Source organism: Lonchura striata, chromosome 15 (genome assembly GCF_046129695.1).
Source record: "Lonchura striata isolate bLonStr1 chromosome 15, bLonStr1.mat, whole genome shotgun sequence".
NCBI lineage: Eukaryota > Metazoa > Chordata > Aves > Passeriformes > Estrildidae > Lonchura > Lonchura striata.
In genome coordinates this window covers 9976581-9997208 of record NC_134617.1, presented here as the reverse complement: position 1 = coordinate 9997208, position 20628 = coordinate 9976581, and the positions used below count along the sequence as shown (strand labels likewise).

At 43.3% G+C, this 20628-nt stretch overlaps 1 protein-coding gene across 7 annotated transcripts in view; it reads right to left on the bottom strand.

Moving 5' to 3' along the window:
• FSTL4 (follistatin like 4) overlaps nt 1-17144 on the bottom strand; it is a 214351-nt gene extending 197207 nt beyond the window's left edge. For 2 of the 7 annotated variants that reach the window (XM_021549484.3, XM_021549488.3), the window contains exons 1-3: nt 17040-17138; nt 12628-12763; nt 2265-2298 (exon numbers count right to left, since the gene is read on the bottom strand). In XM_021549484.3, coding sequence (XP_021405159.2) covers nt 2265-2298; nt 12628-12756 — 163 coding nt within the window. In that variant the 5' untranslated portion in view covers nt 12757-12763; nt 17040-17138. Of the gene's footprint in view, nt 1-2264; nt 2299-12627; nt 12764-15340; nt 15464-16384; nt 16416-16860; nt 16948-17039 lie in introns of those variants that run through there. The other 5 variants (XM_077786694.1, XM_021549486.3, XM_021549485.3 and 2 more) reach the window with 5 other exon arrangements.
• Nucleotides 17145-20628: the final 3484 nt, after the last annotated feature.

The window sequence follows — 20628 nt, the reverse complement described above, 5'->3', positions numbered from 1 at the left end:
ACAGAGTAAGTCTGCTGAGCTCTCACATTTGTAGGTATTTCTACGAGCTGTTTTTTAGTTTTTCAGTTTTTTAAGAGAAAGCCAAAATTTCTACCAAGGGAACAGAATAGGGATAAACCTCCAACTCCCAATCTCTTCCAACCATCTCATTTCCTCAGATAAAAACCATTATCTGCAAAAATTACCATTTTTAGGAGGAAAAAGGCCTCATCAAAATCACCTCATACCATATCAGAGGATCAAGAAGAAACCCTTTTGTGTGCATAATAAACATTCTGACCCTCTTGTTATTTTTTTTCCTGACACCAAATGATATCTGCTCTGTGCACATTTTAATACTGAACGGGTTTCTGAAGGAGACTTTAGTTGAATTATTTTATAGGCACTATTGAGGAATAATTCCAGAGAGGAAGATACTTAAACATTGCTGAAAATCCCGAGGTAGCTCTGCAAATCCACAGGCTTTTGTTATCAAGAGGTTACCATTTTCTTGACTTCTGAGTTTGCAGTTCTTCACACAGACTTGATAATCCACATATTGCCTCGCTGGGCATAAGCCAAATTTATCTATACATCTTAACTCCCTCAGTTGCCATCGCCTTCACATCCCCTTCATGGGTCTATGAAGCTTCTAACAGAAGTCCATTATATTGAATTCACTTCTGAAAATATATTACGGTTTTACTCCGCAAAATAAAAGTTAAGTCTTACCCATCCTCTGAAAGCAATGAGAAATGAGCCTTACTTAGCCTGGAAATTTGGTGTCTTCAGGCACTGACTTCCAAATTCAGTTATTGCTCTGAAGTTACATTCTCCAAGCACAAGATCTGTAAACTCAATCAAATTTCAAGAATTGCTATCTTTAAGCTCTCATATGTGTTGGGTACTTTCACTGTGAAGTTTTGGAAATAGAACTCATATCTGAAAAAGGACTACAGGTACATCCACAAGACTGGGTTCAGGCTCTGTGCCTGTGATGAACTGCACCACAAACTACAGCCAGAGCGTGGCTGAAATGCATCCACACCCACACCACCAAGAGGCTTTCCTGCATCCCAAAGCAGCCCGACCCTCCCAAGAGCCCTCCTCAGTTTGAGACCAAGGGAAGTACAACAGAACTGCATTTCTTCATTAAGAGTGGCAGAAGTTTGATAAAACATACACATGCAGTGGGCAGCTAAATAGATTTCACCTTTAGTAACAGCTGTATTTTTGATTAATTCAGGCCTCTCTGCTGCCTCAGCCTCACAGAAGAATAAAAAACCACAAAAACACAAACACACACACAAAAAAAGGAAATTACTTGCCCAAATGACAAGTTACCCTTGGACCTGACCTTCTTTGCTTATGCATAAAACTTTGGTAGTTACAACCTCTTCCCAACATACAGGATGCCTGAAACAATTCAAGAAGCTGCTGGAAGGGAACAGGGAATGCATTAATCCATTGAACAGCAGAGTGCCACCTGCTTCACATTCTACCAAGACAGATGAGGAAAGCAACTACCTGATCCAGAAAACATCTGCTGAACAAAATCAAAATTAATGATAACCAGAATGAGCTCTTTGATGGCCAATTCTCCCCCAGCTGCCAGGAGCCATCAAAGAGCCACTCCTGGCAGAAGCAAGTTAGTTTCTGAGGCAGCAGAGTCCCCAGGAGCAGAGCCCAGGGCACCAATGCCCCTTTGGGTGGAGCTGTGGTGTGCCAAGGCATGGAAAGCCTTGTCTGCACTTCCTTTTCCCTGAAATTATCCAGCTTTTGAGTTTATCACAGAATGCTTTGGGTTGGTAAAGATCTTTAAATTCATCCAGTTCCAATGCCCTGCCATGCCTTCCACTATCTCAGGGTCCTCCAAGCCCCCTCCAACCTGGCCTTGGACACTTCCAGGATGGAGCAGCCACAGCTGCTCTGGGCAGCCTGTGCCAGGGTCCCACCACCCTCACAGGGAGGAATTTCTCCCTAATATCTGATCTAAATTATCTTCCTTCAGCTTAAAGCCATTTAAATGTCCTGCCAGCACCCAAACTTTGACATGCACACCCAACATCATCATGCAATTCTGTGCTAAAAGAGCAGCTTTTAATTGGAAAAAAAATTCTCCAATTTGCAACACTAAGAACTGTCAGACAAGCACCAGGCACAGACTGTTGGAAAAGGCACAGCACCACAACCTTTCAAGTGTGTGAACTCATGCTTGTTTTAAAAAGTTACTACAAGAATACTCAACACCAACACACACACTGAAAGAAAACCAGTTTTCCTACCTTTTCTTCTTGTAACTTCAAACCTTCTGGAGTCCTATAAGGAAAAAGAGAATTTTTTGTGGTGTTTTTTATTAAATGCAAGAATTTTTCAAAGGCAGGATGAACAACCCCCCCTAAAAACTTCAGTCACTGACCCAGGGAAGCATCTATGAAGCTCAATACAATAACTGAGGAGCAAATACAAGCACACATTTCAGTTTGTCCACAGATATTTAATGGATAAATATAACACCTAAAATGACTTGCCACCGTGTGATAAATTACATTGTAAAGCACAACATTTGTCTTGAAAATGGATTTTTTTCCCTCTACTATGTTAAAAGGGAGCAGTTAGGAGGGTTATTATTACTACACCAAAGACTTGGGGTTGAGGAAGGAGGAGCCATTACAGATATTTTTAGCAGAGACTTCTTCAAATATCTTAATAATTTCAAAGCCACTGGACTAATCATGCTGAAAGCTGAGTTCTCATTTCTATCCACGCACACCTACATATTTCTGCATATCACGTTTTTGCAAATCATCACAACCATATCTAATATAGAATCTTGTTTAAAACAACACTGTTTCAAAAGGTATTGCATTCCCAGGCAACACTATCTGCTTATATTAATGGTGAGACTTCAGAGGAATAAATATTTAATTCCACGCAGTAACACTATTTGTGGGTTAATTACAAATATTTTCATTGTTGAGTTACTTCTTGCAGCCAATATTAGAGCTAGTGGGATTGTGAAGACCATCTGGAGTGCCCCTGTTGTGGAGACAGGCAGGGAGAGGTGAGGGTGTTCAGCCTGGAGAAGAGAAGGCTCTGCAGTGCTGTATGACCCCACTGACCCCTACACAAATGCCTTTTTCTGCCTCCTGCCCCCTCCCAGAACATCCCAGGGCAGGACAGAGCCACAGCTGAGGTTTCCTCCAGCCCAGGAGCCACTTCACATGGCCCGTGTCCTGCCCAAACACGGTGACAGTTTGTCCTGTCCTTTGCCATCACTCGTGCAGCAGATGCTGCTTCTCCTTCCTCCACACAGCCAAAGCTGCCTTCCTCAAAACAAAGCTTCCACCACATCAGAGAAGCATCAGAATACCAGAAATGCTCTCCTTGGCACCCTTCAAGTAAGCTGAATGGGATAACAAAAAAAAAAATATATATTTGCTTATAAAAATACTGTCATTATTCCCTGTAGGATACCACCTCAGTGATCTTGAGCAATATATAAAATGGCATTCAAGATTAATACAGACTTCAAAGCATTTATCCTCTTTATGTAGCAGAGCTCTGAGCTGTGCAGGCAGTTATACTCCAGGGACCTCTCTGAGCTTTTCAAAATATTAGTTTGAGAGGTGGGGCATGGGATAAAAAAACTCAGCTACAGCTACTATCATTAGGCCTGTGTACATGCAATATATGCAAAAGGGAAGAATACTTTTAAAGTTCCCCAGAGTCCCTCAGACTAACAAGCTGTTTGAATTTTCTGCAGTTCAAAAGCTTAGAAATACTAAAACTAATTACAACTATTATATTGATCAAAAGGAAATAGACTATCAAGGCTCTATTAAACAAACATCCAAGTTTCATCTCACTTTTATAAAATGCCCTTTTGTTATTTCCATGTCTGCACAGACATCATGAAAGACAAAGGATGGTCTTCAAAGTTTCCCTTCTTTTATTCTGTTCCCTTTATAATTGTAAGCTCTGATGAATATAAACTATCCAAAAAACCAGATGCTGGGTTCAGAAGAAAAGCTTGTTGGAACTGCAGTGGGAGAACACCAGGTCAAGCTGCAAGCCATCACTTCTTGTTCCTGGGACAACAGCAGCACTTGGTGTGTCCCCAAATCATCCCTTCCCTGGAGAAACCTCCAAAAACACTGAGAATGCTCAAAATTTCTGGAGGGTAGACAAAAAAATGGAAAAAATGCCTGGCAGCCACAGCAGGGCTTGAAGTACAGTACAAAAAGATAGCACCTCCAGGTAGACTTCTCTTGAAGATGATACTGATCTCAAGTTAAAAAAAAAAAATCACATAGAGATTTCAAAGATTTTAATAGTGTTACCAGTAGAGAACCAAACTATTTTGATAAAAATGACACCAAAGTTCTTGAATGCATTGCCTGAGGAATACTTTTCTGCAGAAGCCATAAAGCAGATGGTTATAAATGAGACTTATTTCATGAGCACCATTTAATGACTGCAAATTCCTTTAACTAAAAATCTAATTTTATCAGAGCATAAATCATCTGCTTTGAAGGGAAAAAACTGTTTTGGATTTTCCATTCCTTCTAAAAAGCTTCTTCATGTACTGCTTTAAATAGCATTTCATTAGTGCAATACAACAGTTTTATTTGTCAAGGTTCACTTTTAGCACCTATTTCCTACTTTTTAATGTTGTTCAATTGAGAACAGAATCAAAGGTCCTTCTGTTGTGTATCTGAAGTACCTAATCACTATGTGGAAATCAATGTAGTATGTTTGCTTCTGGATTGCCTTTCACCAGACATATAGCTAAAGTAAATCTGCATCTACAGACGACTGAGCACCCCAGAGTATGATAAATATTTCTACCTGGATTAGGAGGGGTGAAAATCAAAATCAAATGGAGTTCAGTACCTGCTGTCACACTGCTTCACTCCCCTGTAGCTGCAGTGTGTTGTACCAACACCTGTGTGAACCTGATGCCATTTAACAACTGGCTTGCACAAAGCCTTTTCTGCTCTTACAGAAGGAATGCCAAGGCATAAGAGCGAGTTTATATCTCCTGATTAACAATCAGTCATGGGTCCATGGATGAGCAGAGCACTCGTGATAAATCAGATTTCATTCATAACGAACACAGAGCATTGGGGACGTCATTGTTCAGAGTTAAAACACAACAACACAGAGGGAATACAAACACAAAACAGTTGCCAGCATGCCACAAACAGGTTTTCCAGTGGTCATTAGCAATGGATGCAAGCAGCAAAACCACTTTGGGGTTGTTTTGTATAGAATCACAGAATGGTTTGGGCTGGGAGGAACAATAAAGATCATCTTGTTCCAAACCCCCTGCCACAGGCAGGAACACCTTCCACTAGGTCTGGGTTCAACCTGGCCTTGAAAACTTTCTGGGATGAATTCAGTATTAAGAAACTTTCACATAGCTGTGCATTTCCCATCCCTGCTTGTTGCTGCCTCTGATCCCAGCAGGTAATGATGCTGAGCACAGATCACCAAAGCAGATAGCAAAGGGATGGCAACTGCCCTGAAGCACAATAATCCATCGGATAACCTTGCAATGATTTCGGTCTCTCGCCCTTTAATACTGATTTAGATTTTGTAAAAAGGCATCCCTTTTTATAACCAAAATTCAATATAGGGGACTTGGCAAAAAAACCCCAAAACTTAAAAAAAGCCAAAACCCACAACCAGCAGCAAAAACCAATAAAACAGTGCAGCAGAAGAAGAGATGCAGAAGAACAGGTAACACTCCAGATCCACAAGTTCCCTGCATTGCTGGCCTTACCAGACCCTTTGTGGGAGACAAGGCAGCACAAGCAGATAAATCAAAGCCAGTCACTGCAGCTGGGCTCATGCTGGGTCTCACAATAAATCAGATGTTACCTCTGCACATTCCAGGTCTCCAGGGACCTGCTCTCAGGATCAGCCTAACTGCTGTACAATTTCTAAATATACAGTCCTAACTCATTTAGCAAATTAATAAAGAAGTGGCTGATCCTATTAATAGATTACCATGCCATGGATTTTTTTACTCCCTTCAGAGCCTTCTCCTTATCTCCAGTGAGGGGTCATGCAAAGAAGATAGATTCAGATACTTAGGGAAAAATTCCTCCCTGTGAGGGTGGGGAGGCCCTGGCACAGGCTGCCCAGAGAAGCTGTGGCTGCCCCATCCCTGGAAGTGTCCAAGACCAGGCTAAAAGGGGCTTGGAGCAACCTGGATAGTGGAAGGTGTCCCTGCCTATAACAGGGGGGTAGAATTAGATGAGTTTTGACCCAAACCATTCTGTGAAATGACACTCAGTGCAGGGCTGGTGGGATGCTCTGCCTGGGGACTGGAGTATCTGCACAGTATATGACTAATACACAGCTTAGTTTGACAATCAGGATTTTCTCCCTTTTTTTATGTGATCAGACATGAAGAAAAAATAGATCACATGCTCCTGTTTGGAGAAAGCTTGCTATCAGTACGGACACTGGCAGTTTGGATTTGTACTGTCTGGTATGAACACAGAGGAACTCTGATGTCTCACATCACACAGCATCATCTGCTCATCCATACGGTAACTAATTGAGATAATTACTGCATCTCTGATTTTACTCACTATTAGTTCTGGACTTCAGATGAGAAACCAAGGTATAGCTCCATAAATTTCCACCTTGTGATGGGGAAGCGCATGGGATAGCTGTTTTTAGAAATCCTGTATTTGTGGGTATACTCCTTCTGATCTAAAAACTGAGAGTTCCCCTTCTTGGTGGTCAAAAGTACTTCAAGTAAAACTGTCTTCCATTAAAAACTAATGCTACAACCTTTGTTTCAAAGGGAGAGTATGCTACAATTGGGGAAAAAAATTACTCAACATTCAGTCTTTTAAGGCTGAGTGGCTTCTGAATAGAGTATCAGAAAATTTAACCCTCTGTCATATCATAACCAAGTTAAGACTGCCTTGATTCCTTTTATTTTTGCAACATGATTTACTCTGGTCTTATTTTCTTCTTCAGCATCATACCAGCATTTTCCCATCTCAGTATGATTTTTCACAGCTGCTCAACTGTGATATGAGAAAAACTTCCTGAAATTTGATTCCTGCAGTCAGTGAGTGCCACAGCTCAGAACAGAGCCAGGCAGCATGAGCCCACCTCCCTCTGCTCCCAGAGACAGCATCCAAATACCCAAAATTCAAGGTCATTAACATCCAATGCACCACAAACTGCTCCATGCAGCAGCAGGGGCTTGTTCTCTTGACTGGAAAGCTCCCAGGAAACTGGGCAGTGCAGGACCACCCCGAGCTATCACACACTGCATCCTACCAGAAGCTTAAAAAAACATAAAGGAAGCAGGATTTCTGTTCTGCAGGAGACTGCAAACAAGTGGGTTTCATCTTCAGATCATGCTTTAGATGCATCTTGACAATCCCTGACACTCACTATTGAGCTATAACCACTCATGTAAGCCAAAATTCTTCCAATTTTCTGCTGTTATTCATGTGTACAGCACCTGCCTTGTTCCAAATTTCACATCTTCTAGTAGTCAAGTACAAAAGCATCCCGTAAGATACAGCATTTATTAAGATACAGAACTTATTAAGCCCTCTGAGTACACAGAAGAAAGCAGAGAGGGAGGTTGGGGATGTAGAGGAAGGACCTCAACATGCCTATTATAAATATTATCAAAACATTTCACAGCACCTTGAGCTGCAGATGCTCAGGTAACCAGCACTCAGAGCAAAAGCTTCTCATCTCCACAGGGATAAGATACCTGTTAAGATTTAGGATGCTCTACAAAAAAGCAATTACTGCTTGTTAGAGATACCACATAAATGTAGGTAACAAGGAGTGAATTATCACTATACACCAAAGTGATAGAAAAATAAACTTAAGTCTTGTCTCCCTGTACTTTCATTAAGGCTTGAAGCAACAGCAGGCTGTAGCACAGTATAGATTTAAATTCAAATCTGATTCTTTTCTTCCTTTCTCCAAACTGAAAAGCAGGAAGAACACTCAAATAGTAGATAATACATTAATATTATTAACAGTTAAAATAAATACCAGGATATTAGATCTTCAGCTGAAAATTTATACACTGTGTCTGGTTTATTCCAAGCTGATCCTCTGAAATTGTGTCTATATTTGAATTAGAAGCAAAAAGCTTTTATCAAAAAAGAACCTTTGCAATTTTTTACCTTGCTTCAGAAAAAAAATCCCTTCCTAGTCTGTCAGATTAGCAAACATGACTTTTCTGGGGGAAGGAGCCCAAAATCATCCCTATGAATCCCTTGTTGCCCAGAATAACCTACTGTCATCTTCAGATGCAGCAGTAGGTGATGCAACATTTAAGAATCTGAATATAACTAGAAATATCAACAATAATTGATTCTCTTAGACAAGCACAGTTGAGGCTTGTGAGTGGACTCCATAGAAAGGCTTTATTCTAGGCATGAGGGCATTGAAGGGCTGGTCTGATCCAGCTGTTTGCTGTACATTTATACTTGGAGATTTTTGAGTAGTTCAGGTGCCATAGAATCAAAGAATAGTTTGAATTCAAAAGGAACTTAAAGATCATTCAATTCCAACCCCCTGCCAGGGGCAGGAACACTTTCCACTAGACCAGGCTGCACAGAGCCCCATCCCACCTGGCCTTGGGCACTTCCAGGGATGGGAATCTATGTTCTTCTTCAAGTAATAATTAATGAACAAAAACAATGGATAGCCAATACCTGCCAAATGCCAGCAAGAAGAAGGTTATAGTGCCTTGAAAAATGAGCACATGGAGCATCACCTGGGAGCTCCCCCAGGGACACAGCTCTTCTCCCCACGGGAGCGTGGGGGACTGTGCATGGGTTCCTGAGACTCCTGAAGTAGGAGGATGGGTGGCAAAAATAGCACAGCATGAAAGGCAAATTAAAGCAATTAAGTATTTCTAGAAACCACAGATATGGTTCTGTAGCCCTAAACAGACCACAGAACACCTGCCAGCCTTCACTGTTACTGCTCAGGAGCTTGGTGACATCCAAATACTTAAAAATGCAGCACAAAACTACTCTTCATGTACCACAACACAGGATTATTCTCCACTTTCACACTATCAAGCTAGGACAATATTATTCAAGCTACCCACCAGCAGTGCCCTAGAAAACATAACACAAAATTTGAATTTCCAAAAAGCAGCTCTGTGATAACTTGTGTTAGAGGAGCTCTGCTCCTGGAAGGGCTGGTGAAGACCTGCAGCACTGCTCTGCTCATTTTAGGTTCACCAAAGGAGATGCAAGGTCTGCCCCAAGAACCATGGCAAAACCAGCTTGGCTTCAGCATGCACAGGAAATCAGCCTCTCACAGAGAAAGCAGGGAATGGGAGAAGCTGGCTTTCAAATTTCAGTATTTAATAAGATGCTTTGCAAAATACCCCAGGAAGCAGAAAAAAACCAGCCTGAGCTAATAGTGTGGATTACCTAGTAGAGACTGAGCAGAACAGCATTGCTGGCTTTCCATCAGAACCTCCTGGCCAAGTTCTCCTCCAAACCCAAACTCCAGGGTTATTTCAGATCCAATTGTTTGTCTCTTTTCTGCTCATACTGGAAACTCTCTTCACTACCACTTACACTGACACAGAAATCTCCATTTTTTGAGACTTTCTAGAAGGAAGAGGTGACCCCAGATCACATCACCTGGTGTATCATGGACCACCCAAAGCCCTTCTGAGCCAGCACAGAGCTGCCTGTGAATTGTAGTCACCTCTAGAACATCCAACTTGAACAGCAATCAGACTTGCTGAAGGCAGAGGCAAAAACTTGTCCAAAAACAACACCCCAGAGCAGTGAGCACTACATGGCTGATATTTTGGCATATATTCCACTCAATAGGATTTAGTCCCACCATAGTTCAACCCTGAGAAGCTTCACTCAAGTCCATATGCAATGCTCAGAAGCTTCAAGAACTTTCCAGCAACCCCTGGAACCAGGCTATGAGACATTTCACACAGCACAGCAATAGTCTCCAAAATTAATACAAACCAGGAATGTTGCAGCTTTCCAGTGAAACACTAATGATGTCCCTTTTTTTAATTAGGTTTTCTATTTTAGCTCTTTCTGTAAAACTGGAATTTCATACTGCATATACATATTTATTATCTAATCAGGACTAAAAATATTCCAGTAAAAGAAACCTCTTCTCAGGAACACCCCAAAAACTTGAGGGGTGAAAGGCTGCACATCAAGAAAAACACACACCACTGTTAGAGGACTGGTTTCTGATCAGAAAGCCTTGTAGTCTTATTTTCGTTAATAAATTCAAAGCACAGCTGCAATAATTCTACCACATACCATGAAGAAATTGATTTAGCAATCTGAACATAAATTAAGCAATGTTTTTGATTCAGTAAACTTGTTCCTATGTAGATCAGAACAAGTATTAGTGAAGGTCAGTGACCCATACCCACGTATTTGCTTTGATGAGGTTCACAGGAATTTTCCATCAGAGCAGACTTCAAAATTATTTGACCTGTAAATTAACATTTTACTCATTTTTAAAGCAGTATTAGTGACTTGCAAGGAGTATTTCTAGTTGTGATTCAATGTATTTTAAATGCATGTTAATGGATCTATGAATTAATCAAACCATAAAATTTGGAACCTGACAAACTTCTCATGGGTAAGGAGCTCAAAATTGAACAAAGCCCTATAATGCTAGAAAAGGATTTCAGGTGACTTTTATTATTAGATGTATTAACTATTTTCTGCAAGAGACAGTAACTTCTATTTATCTCAAAAGGTGATTATCTCAGTTTCACCTGAAAGTTATGCTCAGAGTTTTCAGATTAATTTTGTTGTTTGGTGCGACATTGTATAAACACTATTTCTTGTGGAAATGAGTTTTCTGTACAGATACTTTTCTCAAAAATCTGATTTATAACTTACATTTCTTGAATCTATTTTAACAGCATTCTTTGTGCATTCATAATTTTAATAGTCACACTTGTTAAATTCTGTGCAAACCTGAGCAAATACATTTTTAGCTGAGATACTTCCACCTCAAGCAAGATCAAGTAATTGGTACAATAACATTATGGTCTTTAGAGAAAGATCAAATGAATTAGTGTCTTTCAAGTAATATAATAATTTTATGATTTATGTTAAAGTAAATTGAGTAACGAATTTAATTCCTCAGAGCAACTTTCTTAAAAAAATCAAAACTAATGTGAATTAGTAAAGAATGAGACTTTTTAAATTGCACAAGTATGCAAAATATTTAATAATTTTTAATAAAAAAGCAACACTGATGAGAGATTCTGCAAGAACAGGTTTAACAAAGTGCCAGTGTACTACCTGAGCCTACACAGCAGCAAAATAACAGTGGAGATGTGGAAGGGAGCTGTTCTTCACTTTTACAGAACAGGTTGGATACATCAAGGACAAAATACACCTGAAACACCCCTCACAGCTGTAGAGCCTCCAACACCATTGAAATTACTTTTGAGCCCTGCTAAGCAGCACTTTTTTAATTGGCTTAAACGATAATGCAGATAACTGGGTATTTTAGACAGAATGTGACTGGGAGAAATGGGATCCTCCAACTACAACCAAATCCCGAGGCTTAAACAGATCCATTTGCAACATGAATCCATCAAGGGCTTATCATTAGCCAGGCACTGACTGATGTGTCTGCCAGCACGTAAGTGTTCAAGGCAATGGCAGCTAAAAAATAGCCAAGTGTCCTTTTCCTGTCCTTCTGCACCATCTCCCACTTTCAGACATTTGAGCAACCATTTAGGGAGCATACAGGAACTAATTAAATAGCTAAAATTGTTCCAGCATTCATTCATCATTTACAGCTCAAAGTCACAGTGCTAGATTTTTGTGGCTTTATTCACACATCTCAGCCTCACACTTGTGAAAATCTGAGTGTACATCTGTGCGACAAGCAGTGCTGAGCTCTGGCTCAGAAATCCAGCATCCCACTGGGATAGGGACTGCTCCATCCACACCCCTGTGACAGCAGCCAGCACTGTCACCTTCAGCACTGGAAACAGGCTCAGCTGCTCCTGCACTCCCTGAGCCCAGGACTGAGCACTGAGCAGGCACTGCTGCCCTGCCCCAGTGTCAGTGCCCCAGCAAGACGGGCACTGGGGAGGAAGGAGATCACTGCTCACTACAGTCACTGTTCCCTGCTCCCTTTTTTATTCCTCTGTGCTTCAGAAAGGTGTCACATCAGTAGATCTGGAGGGAAACACTGTGGGCAGTAATTTTGCTGATTCTCTCAGAACCACCTATGGCTCAATTTTCCTTCAAAAGAGCTTTTTTTAAGTTTCACCTAAATGTCCACTGACCCAAGTGAAGAGACAGGACAGTTTGCTTGCTAAATTTAGCTTCATTGTTCTCAGCAGCTCCAGGACATGACACACTGTAAAGTCTTTGGGGCAAAGACAGCATCTCCACAACAGCCAGATGCATAATTTGACTTCCAAATGATGTACCAAATGAGTGTAAGAGTTTCTGTTTCACTGCTTTTCACTGACCTCCTCAGGAGGTGTTTAATACAAATATACATGGATAAGCCTACAATTGTTTTCTGTGTGCAATATGGGGAGCCTGACCACAGCCCCAGAACAGAAACCCAGGAGCTGTGGCTGCAGCAGCAGCAGGTGTACAGTACCTCTTGATGCAACCTCCCCACATCCGAATACAGGCTTCTGCTCTGGTCCACATCCATCCATCCCCTGGTGACCAGTGGGAGAACCCCCAGCAGTACAAGAGAGCACCAAAAGCTCCTTGATGTCATCATTTCAAGTCTGTTAAAAAAAAAAAAAAAGAGAACAGTTATAGAACATTCATCTTGCAACAAAACCCAGCTCAGGTTTGGTAACACAGAGGCTTCAGCTGACAGTGTCTGTCCACACTCGGTCCCTACAGAGCTCTACAGTCTCCAGTGTTTTAGCAATGAATTCCCATATTGCAGTAGTTTTACCCCAAAACTATCTTCCTCTGGACATGCTGTTCCCAGCCTGCTGCCACACAGCACCTGCAGAACCAGAGTCCTGTGGTTTCTGTAACTCCCGTGGCCAGACACAAACCATATCTGAACATGGTCTTGTGGTACTGCAGAAGCCAAAGGGTGAATTTTATTCTTCTCCAGAGCCCTCAGTAGCACAGGGTCACTCACAGCCAGGGACTCACACCTGCACCCTCAGCAGATTTTCAGGAAAATGCCAGACACACACCTTTGCTTCTCTGTCTGCTGGAGGCTCCCAGCAATGTAACAGAAAATAATATTATCATTCCTCTCTGACTTAGAGGGGGACTTTGCCTTGAGCAGATACAGCCACTGGCACCCCCTTGGCTATGATCAGGTGTGTAGGGTGAGCCAGTGCTGACAGCAGACACAGGGACAGTCATTCATCCTCCCGATGAGGATACCTGCCCAAATGGTCACCGAACACCCAAATCTGAAAGACACAAAACAAATCCTGTGCTGAAGAGGGCTGACGTGCTTCTCCAACCATGACAGAGGTGAGTCCCACCTGGGTCCGATTTCTGCACTCCTATTCCTCTGTCCCAGGCAGAGACATTTCCAAACCCTCCCACACTCACTCCACTCAAGAGCAGCACCATTTCCCTGGCAAAAGCCTACCATAGCCCCACATCATGTGTGGGGAACTGGAGGAATTCCCACTAAATCTCCATGCACTTTGAGCACTGGTTCTTGTCTCGTGTAGTTTTTTAATGAATTTGGAAAGAACACCGGTGCAGTTACTCAAAGTGGTGTCAGATGGAACTCCTGTGTTTAACACACCACAACCCTGCACTGGTGCCCTGGAAGCTCAGCCAGGAGCTGTTCTTCCTCTATAACAATAACACAACACAAGACTGTGTCATTACTTTCTACAATTAAAATACCAAAGGAATATTCAGGCCTGGAGCCGTTTCTGAGATGGCTGAGGAAGGCCAAGATGGACCTGTTAATGAAGCACAGTGACCCTTAATGAAGTGATGGCATTTCTGCAGGATGAGGGACAGGCTGCTGCCTGGTTTGAGCCATACACATCAGGAAGCAGGTTACCTGCCAATGGCAAAATTCAGCCAAGCTGAATTAACTCACCATGACATACCTTGTCTTGACAAGACTCATTTTGCAGTTTTTTCATCCCAGGCATTTGCCACAGGGTATATCCAAGCCTTGGTGCATCATTCCTAATTTCGGAGCCACAACCATGTACACCAGCAGTGACAGTCTCAGGTATTTTGTTTGCTCAAAGACACCCCATTACTAGACTGAGCACAGCATACAGCACCCACAGAGCTCAGGCAATGCCTTTTCTTGGCACTAATGTAAACACACTGAATGGAGAGCACTCAGGATGAAATCAAAATTTATTAGTCTTTCTAAATTCCAATTATGAGCATCAGATGTAATGTTACTGGGGCTACAAATAAATATTTGATAAACCAAAGTCACTACATCAATAAGAGACAAGCACATTGTTACTTTATGAATTGCTCTTGCACAGCAACATTGTTTCTCGCAGGGTTTTGGGTTTTTTTTTTTCCTGTCATAGAAGTATTTTGTACACACAGTTGATGCCATCACAACAAATAACATAGCAGTTCTAGAGACCTCTGAATCATATCCTGCTTGAAATAACAATCCTGGAGCAAAACAGGGAAATCACTAGTTTAATGTCTATTTAGTAAACAACTGACAGAGAGCATGAAGGATCTGTAGAACCAAAGAAACTGAATGGGCAGACTCTACCTGATAGAAACCCCAGTTGCTTTATAAACAGCATTTCTAGAACACCTTCAGTCAGTTTAGAAATTGCTTATTTTTATTGCATGCTGACAGCACACTAATTGCTCTCAGTCACAGTAAGAGGAGGACACATTAATACACATTATATATCTTAATAGCCTCAATCAAGCAACAAATATGTACCATAAATATCAACCAAGAGCTTACTCTGGAGTCACACAGCATTTTCATGTCACTTGGCATCCTAAACCAGAGCTCAGCACTGCCTTACCCTGAACTAAAGGGAAGGCTCCTTGCAGAACCTGGTCTGCAGCTACACCATACAATACAGCTATCAGATTGCAGATTCAGAGTTCCCTGAAGTCAACAGAAAAACTCAAATTGACTGAATAGATCCAGACCACCACTGTAAGCTCAGGCAAGTTTTACTATCCATTTCCTATCCTCGCTCAAGGGAGGGACAGATTTGCTGGATTTGAGCTTGTATGGAGATCATTGTCCAGAGAAATCAAAGCTTGCCTATGGAAATATCTGCATAAAAAAAAGCAGTTGTACTTAAAGAACGATAAAGAATATACTTGTGATAAAGAATATACTATGCAAAGCCATAAAGTTTTACCTGAAGGTTGTGGTTTCCTCCTCTGAGCTAGAGCACCCTTCCAGCTTTCCTCGCAGCTGGCACTGCTCTAGCAAGAATCACGCCACAAGTACAGCAGCACCAGGCTATGCACTGTCATCTGAAGCAGCTCAAACACAAAGGCAACAGCAAAACACCCAGCCCAAGGCCAGATGGGTCTGGGCAGGCACCAACACACAGGGAGAGCCTCGAATTTAAAGCAAATGGCTGCAAAGTCTCCAGTGGAAGAGCAGCAAGCAGATGCCAGCCAAAGACAAGCACAGGTCTTTAGGTACAGGCTTGGGTGCTACTCAAGCAAAAAGGGTCACCTTGAAAAACAACAGGGACTAAGCATCTTGGCCTTTTGACTCGAGAACAGCACAAACTGTTTGAAGCATTTCTGTGACATACATCAAACAAGCCTGCAGTGATGACACAACTTTTTTCCTCTGCAACACAAAAGTGTTACAAATTCAATTACTGTGACCACAATGAGATTAAAATATTTGCCAAAAGCAGTTATTGGTTTTGTTTCAGGGCTATTTAAATTACAGCTTATTTGAAAAATTACTGCAATAGTTTGCAACGGTTTTCAATAATTTCCAATAAGCTTCATATCAAAAAGAGGCTGAACTTAATTACCTGAAATTCTGACTGCTGCTATAGCAAAAAGAAAGCATTTGGACATAACTATTAACTCTATTCAAACTGACGCTATTAAAACCAGATAAGAATCTGGTCGTTAGTTCCTGCTATCAACCTTTCCAATTGCTCCAGCCTTATCTAAGCAGCGTTTCCATTGCTGGAAAAATAATTTTGACGCCCATAATTTCTTGTTAAGTGCTACAGAACTAAGCTACAAAATTAAGCAGAAAAGCCAATAGTTTTGGCAAGACATAATGAAACTGAGTAATTACTCGGTCAGCTGTCCGCAGTTAAATACTTAAAGTTTGAGTACATTAGGAACTCATTGGGATCAGCTGTGATGTTTAAGTACAAACTAGACTTTTTATTTGAGCAAAAGGTATTTGAAAATATTTCATTTACTAAATTCGATTAGATTTCATTTCATTGAAATTCTCCAAGATACTTCAATGCCCCAGAATAAATCTGGGGAGCATCAATCCAACAAGGACGCAGGACTACCAACAAACTCCTGAACCTCGCAGAGATTCCGCCGCAGCTTTCAAGGCTGCCCGCAGGAAAGGTTTCCAAGCAGGTTTTCTCCGAGGCGGCGGACGGAGCAGCCGCGGGGCACGGTTCCGTGCGCCGCGGCGGCAGCGGGGCCGGCCCGGCCGGGCAGCCGCCGCCGCCGGCCCGCGCCGCCACCCCGCGGCCGCGCCGGGAACCGCCGCCCCACGCGCGACCGCGCCGGGACCCGCAGCGCGACCCGCGCCCGCCCGCGGGGCGAGCGCTGCGGCACCGCGGCCCAGGGCCGGCAGCCGCGCCCGCCCCGTCCCACCCCACGGGCGGCACGGGGGAGGAGGTCCCCGCTCGCTGCCCGTCCCGCCCCACGCACACACCTGTTACCCCGCCCGGCCCCGGGCGCGGAGCGGGCGCTCGGCGGGGCGCGGCGGCACCGAGAGAGCGCCCGCGGAGCGGACCGCGCAGGGAAGCGGCGCGGTGCGGGAGCGGGCGGCGATGGGCACGGGATGGGTACGGGATGGGGACGCAGGGCGCAGAAAACCCACGGGGCGCTCACCTGGGGAGGAGCCGGGGCGGAGCGCGGCGGGGCCGGTGCGGGCAGTGCGCGGCGCGGCCCGGGCCGGCCCTATTTCTGCTCTCCGGGCCGGAGCCGCCTGACGTCAGCGCGGGTTTTGCATATTCCGCCCAATCCCGGCACCTGTGCGGGCGGCGGGACCGCCCCGGGCCGGGGGGAGCGGGGACGCCCCTCGGGCGCTGCGGGCACGGCGGGCACGGGGCCGGGCTGGAGCTTGGCTGGAGCTTCCCGGCGCGCTGCCGCGGGCGCGGGGCCGTCGGGGGTCGGGAGCACCGGGGGATGCTCGCGGGGCCGGTGGTACCCGGGCTGCGGCTGCTGAGCCGCTCCTCGTTCCGACCGCCCCCGGCAGCTCCGTGCTCGGGAGAGCTGCTTCGGGGCGATGGTTTCTCGCGCTGCCCGGAGCTGCCGGGACCGCTGGCCCCTCGCCTTGTGGCCGTCAAACATCGTGGGACACCGGATTGTCTGCGGCGGGACGCCGTGACTTGCCGCAGCAGGTGCTGCACGGCTTTGGGCTGTTCTGGAGGTGTTCCTTCTATTGCCACATAACCATGTTTATAAAGAGAGGCGAATGTTAAAATTAATTCACTCTCTTCTCCATCTCGTTTCCAAATTAAAAACCCAATATAATAATTTCTTATCTAGTTTTTAACAGGGATGTTTGCACGAGCAGGAGGCATAGCAGGACTACAGAACCAGAATATGTGGGGTATCAAGGTGATGGAGCACTCAGAATTAGCAACAGGAGAGGAGCAGTCTAAAAGACCTGATAAAACATGTCAAATTCTGTGTTTCTTCCTGTAAAGAATCTTACAGCTTGCAGAATTAGTTTGGATGTGCTATTGGCTTCAGCATGAAAAGGACAGGACGCCCCTGATGGCTAAAGAGACATGGGCTACTCTAGGAAACTGGGTCTAAGACCAGGAGAAAATGTGCTTAGTAAAAAATCATTCCACAAAATTCAGCACGAAGTTGCAGAAGTGACTCTTTCATTACTAATTTAGGGGATTTTATTTTTTATTTTCTGTTATTTTCTCTGCAGGAAATAAGTGACCAGACTGGTTGGTTTTCCAGAACCTTTCATTCTGTCCTGTTAAATCCAATACCACTAAAATATTTTCAGTGTTTGCAAATAAATGGAGCTTTTTCTCCCAAACCGTGCACAAAGGCTCATAGGGATTTGTTATTTTGTGGTTTCCTTCTTTAGGACGATATGAAATTGCAGATTTAAGGTTTGGATTTTAAAAAGAAATCAGAAATGCAATTTAAAAAATGGAGTATCCACTGTGGGTTGTGCACAGGCAACATAAGAGAAGTCTTTGCAGAATGTCCTGGAAGAAATGAGTGTGTATTTCATAGGTGCCCTATAGGTTTAAGAGACCTGAGGTTTTAAAAAATAACACTGAAATCTAATCGGCAACAAATATGATATCTCCAGTGAGATTTTTTTTTTTCTTTCCTGAGCGAAAAAAAATTGGACATAAGATCAGTGGAGACAATTGTTCCCCATTTCCTGAAGGGAAGGAAGAAAAGTCTCTCCACTTAGCAGCATCATTTATTCTATGAAAATATGTCTGTGCTGTCAATTTGAAGTATTTACTAATCTCTCTGTATCTCTTCAAGTTGGACATAAATACAAGATGCATTAGTAGACATCTGAAGTATCTGCACAGCCTGTGTTTATTTATATCCACACATGCTGGAGGATACAGAGTTCCTTCCCTACCAACAGCTTGCCTGGGTGATATTTGCCACCTCACTTTTGTAGCAGGAGGGATTTTGCTCATTTTACATCATCTGATGCAGTCTTCAATGCACAGGCTGGGGCTGCTGTGTTTCTTCAAGAAGCTGGCAGCCAAGGCAGGTGGGAGAGTGTGGTGTGGGCAGTGCCACGAGCCTGCCAGGACCTCCCGTGCCATCAGCTCTGTGCCCCCAGTGAGGGGCTGGGGGTCCCTCCCTGGAGCTCTTGGGGCTCACCCACCTCCTGCACCAGCACTGCTGGTCCTGCTTTCCCACTTGGCTGTGAACCTCTAAATAAATACCCTGAGCATCTCAACAGCTAAGTAAGGAATAAGTTTGCCCTGTACAGTGTAAGTGTTGGACAACTTGGCCCAAAAAAGTAAAGTCTGGTCTTCCATCAGCTCTCAGGTGCTGAGGGTGTCCATGTTCCCAAGCCAGAGGTCCCTTTGACAGAAGCAGGTACCTACAAGCATTTTTAGTGCCTTCTCTCACACATTGAGTCTTGTGCATCTCTCTAGTATTCTGGTTCAAAATCTTTCGATGTTTCCAACCTTTTTCAAATCTTGTTTATAAAAAGCAGATGGAGGCACCCCTCATCACACCCTCAACTCTAGCTCCATACCCCACTTCTGCAAACACTTTCTGTCTGTCTTGAGACCTTTAAAAGCCCTGTGGAAGTGTGTCTGCATCCCAAGAGGTGTTTTTGAACAGATGCTGTGGGAGATTTTCAGGGAGGGAGTCGGCCATCTCCCCACTCTGGTTCACCCACCTTTGTGAAGCTGAGCAAAGCAAAAAGCTTTCTTAGAGAACTGGAGAAATAAACTGAGCAGGCTGGAAATGAAAAGGTGATAAATTCCTCATCTTCAGGGCTGGATGAGTTTGATGCAAAATAATTGTTGCTTTCTTTTGAACTGGGAATTGAAGAGACCCAAAAAAACAATGATTGTAGAAGAGAAGAAGAGAAAAATTAATGGCTTTAAACTCAGACTTGAGCACCTAAAAAATCTCAGGCAGAGAAAGTGGAGAAATAAGCTTTTTATTTTCATTGAAACACAGGATAACCTGTTCACTGTAATGAGATTTAAAGCATCATCCAATTCCTTCTGTTTAAAAAAAAAAAATAGATATTAGAACTAAAAAACTCTGAAAGTTTAGAGGAATTGAAGCTGCAAGAGACAATAGATTAATATGATGTGGGCAAATTTGAGGACTGTGAAGAAGGAGGGGCTTGTGCCAGTCCCAGCCTTGTGTACTTCAGGGAGAGGACCTGGAAAAGTGCAACCTCTTGTTAGCTTTGCCTGGTGGGATGTCAGGAATTTGATGAGAAATTTTAAACAGATTGGCAAGGCACAGCTCTGTGTCACTGAAGATATGATCCCATTTCAGGGTGGCCATGACAGTTGGTTTAAGGAAAATAGTTTGCTTTTCTTTCCTGATTTACAAAAAACCAGCACAACAGAGCAATGCAAACAGCCAAGACTCCCTGAGCTCTACCAGCAAAGGAATTAACTGGTAACCATGTCAGCCATTTGAAGTACTTCCAAAATCTAGCAAGTGATGTTCAGGAGAAGAAGAGAAGAAGGCTTCCTCTTTGAAAATTCAAACCTTTAACATCAGCATATCATCCACCTACCTCACTTGTCCAGCCCTGCTAGCTAAATGCAGCAACTAATAAAGAGATTTCAAAAGAACATTGTATTCACTGGGAACAAGAAGCTGAGGAGGTAATAGGACAGCAAGATTCATGCTCATCACTTTGAGTTATTTGAACCAAGAGCCTAAATCAGACCTGATTAAGATCAGAACTCAAAAAAAGATTCAATCAAAACTAGAG